Consider the following 10,620-nt stretch of genomic DNA (forward strand, 5'->3'; position numbering starts at 1 on the left):
TGATCGAATAAATAATATGGCCGACAGGCAGCCATCTTGGATTTTGAAATTGAAAGTTTGTTATCACTATTTCTCAAGAAGTACCCGAGGGATCTTTCTCAAATTTTCTATTTAGGTTCCCCTTGGTCCTCAGCTGTGCAGGGCTTTTTTTTGAGACTGATCGGATAAACAACATGGCCGACAGGCAGCCATCTTGGATTTTGATATTGAAAGTTTGTTATCGCTATTTCTCGGGAAGTATTAGAGGGATCTTTCTCAAATTTTATATGCAGGTTCCCCTTGGTCCTTAGCTGTGCAGGGAAACTTTTGAGATTGATCGGATAAACAACATGGCCGACAGGCAGCCATCTTGGATTTTGATAGTGTAGGTTTGTTACCGCTATTTCTCCGGAAGAACTAGAGGGATATTTCTTAAATTTTATCTGTAGGTTCCCCTTGGTCCTAGCTGTGCAGGGCAATTTTAGAGACTGATCGGATAAACAACATGGCCGACAGGCAGCCATCTTGGATTTTGATAGTGAAAGTTTGTTATCGCTATTTCTCAGGAAGTACGGGAGGGATCTTTCTCAAATTTTAAATGTAGGTTCCCCTTGATCCCTCGTTGTGTATGTTATATTTTGAGACTGATCATAAAAACAAAATGGATTAAAAGAAGAACTAAACAGATCTTTCTCATATTGCAATGATCGATTCTATTTCTTTCACATTAAGTACTGTACTAGTAAATATGTGAAATGACAAACTCACTTTGAAGGTTGGCTTTCATACACATCAGTATTAAGTTTAGATCAAAAGTTACCTCAAGGTGCATTTACTGTAACATGACTCGATCAAACAGATTAGAGGAAAGAAGAGAAAAGATCGAACTGACAAAGAACTAATGAAGATTGTACAAAGGTGGGCGCCAAGATCCCTCTGGGATCTCTTGTTTGGAATTGGTTAAAGTTTTTGGGCAAGTTTACAGGTTAAAGTTTTAGGGCAAGTTCTAGTTCTTTTGAAACTACTTGGCAGATTTCAACCAAATTTTGCAGGAAGCATCCTTAGGGGAAGGGGATTCAAGATTGTACAAGTAAAGTCCCTGACCCTCTAGGGGACAGATGGGCGAGGCCAAAAGGGGAAAATTTGATGGTATGCCTTTAAACGACATCTCCTCCGAATTAGGTGGTTATGGGGATCAAATATTAAAAAAACCCAAAAAGAGTCTTTTATCATATCAAATCAAACAATATTATGAGTTCTATATTTTACAGGAATTTATTTATTTTACCATATGGTATAATGGGGGGAGGGTTTATTTGAGGGATAAAGGGTAAAATAACTTTTTCTTCAATGTTTGAAGAAGAACCTGAAACTTTTAGACATGGTAGATATATGTATGGAGGAGTGTACACTTTCAGATTTTTTATATGACCCCCTGGGGCTGGGCCAGAGGGATGGAGTCATGGGGGTCATTTTTGTTTTGATATATAGTCTTTTAGCATATCAAATCAAACATAACTGTGAGTTCTACATTTTACAGTATTTTTTTTTTGCATATGGTAATCAGGGTTTCAGAGGTTACTTTGGTGGGGATAGCGGAAGAGTGCCATCGGCAATGTAGTTCTTGTTACCTGATCTATTATCTAAGATGGGACATCCTGTAATGGCCCAATTACTATTAGCACTTTTTACAAAAATAATTTTGATAGACGAGCTATATATGCTGTTCTCCTCTAGGTCTTGTTATCTTTTTGTTAGGATTACCAATTTGTATTCACACTGTGCTAAAATCATACAATAGTTCTGTTGCAGATATAATTATCTGATCATTCTTAATTATTCAGCTTAACCTTAAATTTGACTTAATTTTTTTCTATTTATTGGGAATTTTATTTCAAACCAAATTACTGTCTTTTTTAGATCCTCCATGAAATGGTGTTGTCTGTGTGTTGTAGGGCAATTCGTCCCCAGAAGAGCATGTTGAGACATTGTGGACTGAATATGTAGCAAAATCCAATGCCAAACACATTGTTATTGTGGCCCATAGCTATGGAGGTGTCTGCACACTTGAACTGGTAACAGCATGCATCATCCATGATAATCATCTACTTGCATCATCCTCATCATTAATTAGCATACCATGCTATGAATTGCTGATGGTTTCTGCACAATAACTTCATCTATATAACAGGATTTTAATGAACCTTTGTCAATTGAGTGCCTAGTTATACATAATAGATTTTGAAATTAATTGGAGAACCAAAATTGTTGATAGGCAGTCTAAGTTTAAGATTGTAAGTGTCACTGAAAGTACTTGAGGGATCTTTCTCAAAAGTTCCCCATGGTCCATTAAATATGAAGATGGCTGATAGGCGGCCTTCTTGAATTTTGAGAGCTAAAAAATGTAACCGCTTTTTCTCAGGAAGCTTTCCCAAATTTCGCATGAAGGTTTCCAATGGTAACTAGTTATATATTATACAATTTCTGGACTGATCTAACAATATTTGAGAAGCTCTTTTATGAATGAAATTTTCTAAAATTGCCTTTCTTTCTACTCCATGTATATAATTATATATTATGCTGAAGCTAATGGGCTAAACATGTTTTAGTCGCTTGAAATAATATGGTGTTAAGCTCTCCTAGTCCAAAGGACTGGTGAGCTTATGCTTATGGCACAGTGTCGTCCCTCCGTCATCTGTCAACTTTTCCTTTAAAATGTTAGTAGTTCTGGATGGCTCAGTGGATATATTTACAAAATTTGGTGTAGAGGATCCTTGAGCAAAGGGTACTCAATTTTGTATAAATGGAGAGTGTGGCCTCCTCTGGGTACAGGGGCATGGCCGAGCCAAATAGGGACAAATCTTTAAAATCCTTTATTCTTGTGAATCATAATTTGACAAAGGGAATCCCCCAAACCCCTCAGGGCAGAGGGGCACAGCCCATTAGAGAGAATGTAGGGATATTTTAATCTTAAAAATTCTTCTCCTTTTGTTCAAATTGAGTGACTTTTTCCAAAATATGTTGTAGAGCATCCATAGGAGATGTGAAATCAACTTTGAATAAGTTGAGGATGTGTCCCCCTTAAAGCAGTAGGGCGGGACCAATAAGGGGAAATTGAGGTAAAGGTTTAAAAGCCACCCTACTTCAGTGGGGCAGCAACAAGGGACCCAATGAGGGACAGGTGTTGCTGAGAGAGAGAGCCAATATTTGGAAATAGTTGCAGTGTTATATTTAATGAGAATATTTTCCCATATTTGGGATAAAGGGCTACAAAGTTTGTTCAAATGAATGACCTTCATCCATATTTAAGGTCACAGGGATCAAATATGTAAAAAACTTTGAACAACTTCTTCTGAATAACCAAAATGCTCAGGGTGATGATATTTGTCCAGTAGCATGCTGAGATGAAGGGCTACAAAGTTTGTTCAAATGAATGTCCTTCACCCATATTCTAGGTCACAGGGTTCAAATATGTTAAAAATTTGAACAACTTCCTCTGAATAACCAAAATGCACAGGGTGATAATATTTGTCCAGTAGCATGCTGAGATGAAGGGCTACAAAGTTTGGTCAAATGAATGACCTTCACCCATATTCAAGGTCACAGGGTTCAAATATGTTAAAAATTTGAACAACTTCCTCTGAATAACCAAAATGCCCAGGGTGATGATATTTGGCCAGTAGCATGCTGGGGTAAAGGGCTATCAAGTGTGTTCAAATGAATGACCTTCACCTATGTTCTAGGTCACAGGGGTCAATTGTCTTAAAAAACCTTTAAACAACTTCTTCTGAATAACCAAAATGCCCAGGGTGATGATATTTGGCCAGTAGCATGCTGGGGTAAAGGGCTATCAGGTTTGTTCAAATGAATGACCTACACCTATATTCAAGGTCACAGGGATCAAATATGTTAAAAACTTTGAACAACTTCTTCTGAATAACCAAAATGCCCAGGGTGATGATATTTGGCCAGTACCATGCTGGGGTAAAGGGCTATCAAGTTTGTTCAAATGTATTACCTTGAATCATATTCAAGGTCACAAGGAGCAAATATGTTCAAAATATTTAAACAACTTGTTCTGAATAACCAACATACTCAGGATGTTGATATTTAGTCAGTAGCATGCTGAGATAAAGGACTACTATGTTTGTTAAAGTGAATGACTTTGACTTATATACAAGGTCACAGGGGTCAAATTTGTTTAAAATCTTTAAACGACCTCTTCTGAATAACCATGGGTCCCATGTTGATACTATGTTGATACTATGCAAGTTGAATCCTGAGATGAAAGGCTATAACATTTGTTCAACATAATGACTTTGTTCGACTTTCAATCACAGGGGTGAAATGTTTAAACAAAAATTAACAGGTTCTTTTGAATGAATTTTAATCATAAATACTGATATTTTGCCTGTAGCTTTAATTTAGATCACTTTTAAGGTTACAAGTGTGAGATTTATACCAGGTGAGCGATACAGGCCCATTGGGCCTCTTGTTTTATAAACGTAGGGTACGAACCCCTGAAGGGGCAGAGGGGTGGGGCCCAATAGGGAAAATTGAGGTTAATGTTAAAATTAAATTGATCCCGCTTCATAGGGGCAGAAAGAGTAGACCCAATTAGGGACAGGTGTTGCTGAGAGACAGCCAATATTTTGAAACAGTTGCAGTATAATGTATAAAGAGAATATAAGCAGAAAATAATTGAGTAATTAGTTATTTGTATGTTCTAGATATTAAATTTTCATACTTATATCATTCTGTTCATATGAATATATGAATCGAATTCAACTAAATCTACAAATACTTCCATCACTGCACGCATGGGCTGATGGTTTCGTAACGACACCAGGGTAGTCTGTATTGAAGAGAGGCTTATAATTAGTGCGTCTAAACGGCGAGTTTCATTTTATAAAATATTTGTAGTTTTATCTCTATGTGTGTATGCTTTTTCGTTAATTCTATTGTCTATATTGTGGGTTTTGTTTACGTCCAGGTCGAAGTATGTAAGTCCTGCGCTCGACTCGCAATATGTCTCGGGGGTGCTTCCTGCGAGGTTCGAGAGGTACAAGGCCCCTGCCAACATTGACAATATATAGATTTTGATTACGTCATTGAAAATCATTGAGACCTAGCAATTTTACTACAGTAGTGGTGTATTCGGTATTTCTTTTAGCTGAATTGAGAGGACACATTATTATTAATTTTTGACATTTAATAAATTAGTGATGAGTATTCAAATAAGTATTTAAAATATTGAAAAGTATAATAAAGTACGTGATTATGGTGAAACCACGAATGGCAAAAACCGCCACAAATGAAAAAAAAAAATCAATAAATAATTAAATTGAATAAATAAAACTAATTATTTAATAAATCAATAAACTGAAATAAAAATAATTGAATAGAATAAAGAAAACAAATTAATTAATAAATCAATAAAATGAAATAAATAAATGAACATAATTACTTAAATAAAATAACTAAATAAATGCAGGGGGTTATAAACGGTAAAGACAGTTGACATTTGTAGGTGATGAAGAAGGGTGTAGGTGGTAAAGGAAGTATAGGTGGTGTAGGAGGGTATAGGTGGTATATGAAGTAAATATGATGTAGGAGGGTATATGTGGTATTGGAAGTAAATGTGATGAAGGAGGATATAGGTGGTATATGAAGTAAATATGATGTAGGAGGGTATATGTGGTATTGGAAGTAAATGTGATGTAGGAGTGTATAGGTGGTATATGAAGTATAGGTGATGTAGGAGGATACAGTTAATAAAGCTGATGAAGGAGGGTATATGTGGTATAGGAAGTATGATGCCATTGGAGGGTATAGGTGGTATAGGAAATATAGGTGGTGTAGGAGGGTATAGGTGGTTTATGAAATAAAGATGATGTAGGAGGGTAATAAGGTGGTATAGGAAGTATAGATGACATAGGATGGTATGAGTTGTACATGTTAGGAAGAAAATGGGATGTTGGAAGATATAGGTGGTATATAAAGTACAGTTAAAGTAGAAAGATATAGTTAATAAAGCTGATGTAGGAGGGTATATGTGGTATAGGAAGTATAGGTGGTATAGGAAGTATATATGACGTAGGAGGGTATAGATGGTATATGAAGTAAAGATGATGTAGGAGGGTATATGTGGAAAATGAAGTTAAGGTGACGTAGGAGGGTAAGGTTTGTTTAGGATATGATGCAAGGAGGTAAATGTGGTATAGGAAGTAAAGGTGATGTCGGAAGTATAGTTGATGTAGGAGGCTATAGGTGGGATAGGAAGTCAATGTGATGTAGGAGGGTATAGATGAAATATGAAGTAAAGATGATGTAGGATGGTAAAGGTGGTGGAACAGTGCATAGGTGATGTGGGAGGGTATAGGTGGTGTAGGAGGGTATAGTTAATAAAGCTGATGTAGGAGGGTATATGTGGTATAGGAAGTATAGGTGGTATAGGAAGTATATATGACGTAGGAGGGTATAGATGGTATATGAAGTAAAGATGATGTAGGAGGGTATATGTGGAAAATGAAGTTAAGGTGACGTAGGAGGGTAAGGTTTGTATAGGAGGTAAAGTATATGTGATGTAGGAGAGTATAGGTGGTATAGGAAGTATATATGACATAGGAGGGTATAGGTGGTATATGAAGTAAAGATGGTGTAGGAGGGTATATGTGGAAAATGAAGTTAAGGTGACGTAGGAGGGTAAGGTTTGTATAGGAAGTAAAGGTGATGCAGGGAGGTAAATGTGGTATAGGAAGTTAAGGTAATGTCGGAAGTATAGTTGATGTAGGAGGCTATAGGTGGTATAGGAAGTCAAGGTGATGTAGGAGGGTATAGATGGAATATGAAGTAAAGATGATGTAGGATGGTAAAGGTGGTGCAACAGTGCATAGGTGATGTGGGAGGGTATAGGTGGTGTAGGAGGGTATAGTTAATAAAGCTGATGTAGGAGTGTATGTGTGGTATAGGAAGTATAGATGATGTAGGAGGATATAGTTAATAAAGCTGATGTAGGAGCCTATGTGTGGTATAGGAAGTATAGATGATGTAGGAGTGTATAGGTTGTATAGGAAGTATAGATGATGTAGGAGGGTATAGGTGGTATAGGAAGTATAGATGATGTAGGAGGGTATAGGTGGTATAGGAAGTATAGATGATGTAGGAGGGTATAGGTGGTATAGGAAGTATAGATGATGTAGGAGTGTATAGGTGGTATAGGAAGTATAGATGACGTAGGAGGGTATAGGTGGTATAGGAAGTATAGATGATATAGGAGGGTATAGGTGGTATAGGAAGTATAAATGACGTAGGAGGGTATAGGTGGTATAGGAAGTAAAGATGATGTAGGATGGTAAAGATGGTATAGGAAGTATAGATGATGTAGGAGGGTATAGGTGGTATAGGAAGTATAGATGATGCAGGAGGGTATAGGTGGTATAGGAAGTATAGATGACGTAGGAGGGTATAGGTGGTATAGGAAGTATAGATGACGTATAAGGGTATAGGTGGTATAGGAAGTATAGATGTCGTAGGAGGGTATAGGTGGTATAGGAAGTATAGATGACGTAGGAGGGTATAGGTGGTATATGACGTATAGGTGATGTAGGAGGGTATATGTGGTACATGAAGTTAAGGTGACGTATGAAGGTATAGAAAGTAAAGATGACGTAGGATGACATAGGTGGTGTAAGAGGGTATAGATAATGTAGTAGGGTATAGGTGGTGTAAGAGGGTTTATATGATGTAGGAGGGTATTGGTGGTTATAGGAAGTATATCTGATGTAGGAGAGTATAGGTGGTATAGGAAGTATATATGACGTAGGAGGGTATAGGTGGTAAGTACAGTTAAAGTAGAAAGATATAGTTAATAAAGCTGATGTAGGAGTGTATATGTGGTATAGGAAGTATATGTGGTATAGGAAGTATAGATGATGCAGGAGGGTATAGGTGGTATAGGAAGTTAATGTGACGTATGAAGGTATAGAAAGTAAGGATGACCTAGGATGACATAGGTGGTGTAAGAGGGGATAGATGATGTAGTAGGGTATAGGGGGTGTAAGAGGGTTTATATGATGTAGGACGGTATTGGTGGTTATAGGAAGTATATCTGATGTAGGGGAGTATAGGTGGTATAGGAAGTAAGGAAAATGAAGCTAAGGTGACGTAGGATGGCATAGGAAGTATAGATGTCGTAGGAGGGTATAGGTGGTATAGGAAGTATGGATGACGTTGGAGGGTATAGGTGGTATAGGAAGTATAGATGATGTAGGAGGGTATAGGTGGGACGTATATGTGGAAAATGAAGTTAAGGTGACGTAGGAGGGTAAGGTTTGTATAGGAAGTAAAGGTGATGCAGGGAGGTAAATGTAGTATAGATGACGTAGGAGGGTATAGGTGGTAAGTACAGTTAAAGTAGAAAGATATAGTTAATAAAGCTGATGTAGGGGTGTATATGTGGTATAGGAAGTATAGATGATGTATGAGGATATAGTTAATAAAGCTGATGTAGGGGTGTATATGTGGTATAGGAAGTATATGTGGTATAGGAAGTATATGTGGTATAGGAAGTATAGATGATGCAGGAGGGTATAGGTGGTATAGGAAGTTAAGGTGACGTATGAAGGTATAGAAAGTAAGGATGACCTAGGATGACATAGGTGGTGTAAGAGGGTATAGATTATGTAGTAGGGTATAGGTGGTGTAAGATGGTTTATATGATGTAGGAGGGTAATGGTGGTTATAGGAAGTATATCTGATGTAGGAGAGTATAGGTGGTATAGGAAGAATATATGACGTAGGAGGGTATAGGTGGTAAGTACAGTTAAAGTAGAAAGATATAGTTAATAAAGCTGATGTAGGAGTGTATATGTGGTATAGGAAGTATAGATGACGTAGGAGGGTATAGGTGGTAAGTACAGTTAAAGTAGAAAGATATAGTTAATAAAGCTGATGTAGGGGTGTATATGTGGTATAGGAAGTATATGTGGTATAGGAAGTATATGTGGTATAGGAAGTATAGATGATGTAGGAGGGTGGTATAGGAAGTATAGATGATGTATGAGGATATAGTTAATAAAGCTGATGTAGGAGTGTATATGTGGTATAGGAAGTATAGATGACGTTGGAGGGTCTAGGCGGTATAGGAAGTTAAGGTGACGTATGAAGGTATAGAAAGTAAAGATGACCTAGGATGACATAGGCGGTGTAAGAGGGTATAGATGATGTAAAGAGGGTTTATATGATGTAGGAGGGGATTGGTGGTTATAGGAAGTATATATGACGTAGGAGGGTATAGGTGGTATAGGAAGTTAAGGTGACGTATGAAGGTATAGAAAGTAAAGATGACCTAGGATGACATAGGTGGTGTAAGAGGGTATAGATGATGTAGTAGGGTATAGGTGGTGTAAGAGGGTTTATATGATGTAGGAGGGTATTGGTGGTTATAGGAAGTATATGTGATGTAGGAGAGTATAGGTGGTATAGGAAGTAAAGGTGATGTAGAAGGTTATGTTGGTATATGACGTATAGGTGATGAAGGAAGGTATAGGTGATATAGGAAGTATAGATGATATAGGATGGTATAGGTGGTAAAGGAAGTAATGGTACATTAATACAGCAATTGAGCTTTCTTTATGAATTGATATACTACAGCTTATACATTTCTAGAAGTATTATTTGGTACACGGAACTCTAAGACAAATGACGCTCAACAAATTTATTTATGTCAAACATTAATAAAAGATACATAATGTGTTGTTATGTGAGTTTATGTGAAAAGTATTAATAAATAGGTAGTCGTTAACAAAAAAAGTTTAGCCAAATTCCTATGCCAGAGAATCGCCGATCAACTTACGACAATACGTTTCGACATTTCGGTGCGTTTCCCCATTCTATTACGAAAAATGTAGTTGTTCAATTTAAGCTCCGTTCTATGTAAGTTCTGTAAGGTTTTTCAAATCGCCTATGCGTATACGTATAGCATGTTTTTTTCCGGCTCACTTTCATGTTGATCTCGCGTCTAACATTACGTAAACACGTGATTGATAATAACCTCGTGAATTATTTCAATATTTATTAAATGAAGCATCGTAAAAATAGTCTGCGTTAACTATTTTTTTCCTTGGAGAAGATTTGAAGAGGATGTATTGATTGTCCACGCTTCTAGTATAAACATATTTTTAGTATATTCCAATCGCTTTTCGTCCGTCGTCGTCCGTCGTCCGTCGTGCGTCGTGCGTTAACGTTTACATTTTCAACTTCTTCTCAAGAACCAGTGGATGGATTTTTTTCAAACTTGGTCAGAATCATACTTGGTAGATGAGGCTTCAAAATTGTAAAATTGGGATTCCTACCCCGACCCCTGGGGCCAGGGCGGAGCCCCAAAGGGAAAATTATCCAATATTTCAAAAATCTTCTTCTCCAGACTCAGAGGTACTACACTCATTTTCTCTACGTGGAGAGAAAGATCATCAGGGGCTATACTTAAATTGTAAATTTCAGGACCCCCGAGCTATCCGTTCTCCCTTGGGGAGGGGGTAAAGTTTACTATAGTTTATATAGGGAAATAACACTTTTGGGTATATTTTGACAACTTTCTGTAGGAAATTATTTTTACTTGGTGAGAATTATCCTTGGAGG

At 37.2% G+C, this 10,620-nt stretch overlaps 1 protein-coding gene across 1 annotated transcript in view; it reads left to right on the forward strand.

The window, feature by feature from the left end:
* Nucleotides 1-332: 332 nt before the first annotated feature.
* Nucleotides 333-10,620, forward strand: part of LOC110446586 (protein FAM172A-like) — a gene marked incomplete at its 5' end in the record, with an annotated part of 58,269 nt that continues 47,981 nt past the window's right edge. Inside the window, 2 exons of the mRNA XM_021491796.1 lie at nucleotides 333-364; nucleotides 1,935-2,054. Coding sequence (XP_021347471.1) covers nucleotides 333-364; nucleotides 1,935-2,054 — 152 coding nt within the window. The remainder of the gene's footprint in view (nucleotides 365-1,934; nucleotides 2,055-10,620) is intronic.

This window comes from Mizuhopecten yessoensis, unplaced genomic scaffold, assembly GCF_002113885.1.
Source record: "Mizuhopecten yessoensis strain PY_sf001 unplaced genomic scaffold, ASM211388v2 scaffold2831, whole genome shotgun sequence".
Classification (NCBI taxonomy): domain Eukaryota; kingdom Metazoa; phylum Mollusca; class Bivalvia; order Pectinida; family Pectinidae; genus Mizuhopecten; species Mizuhopecten yessoensis.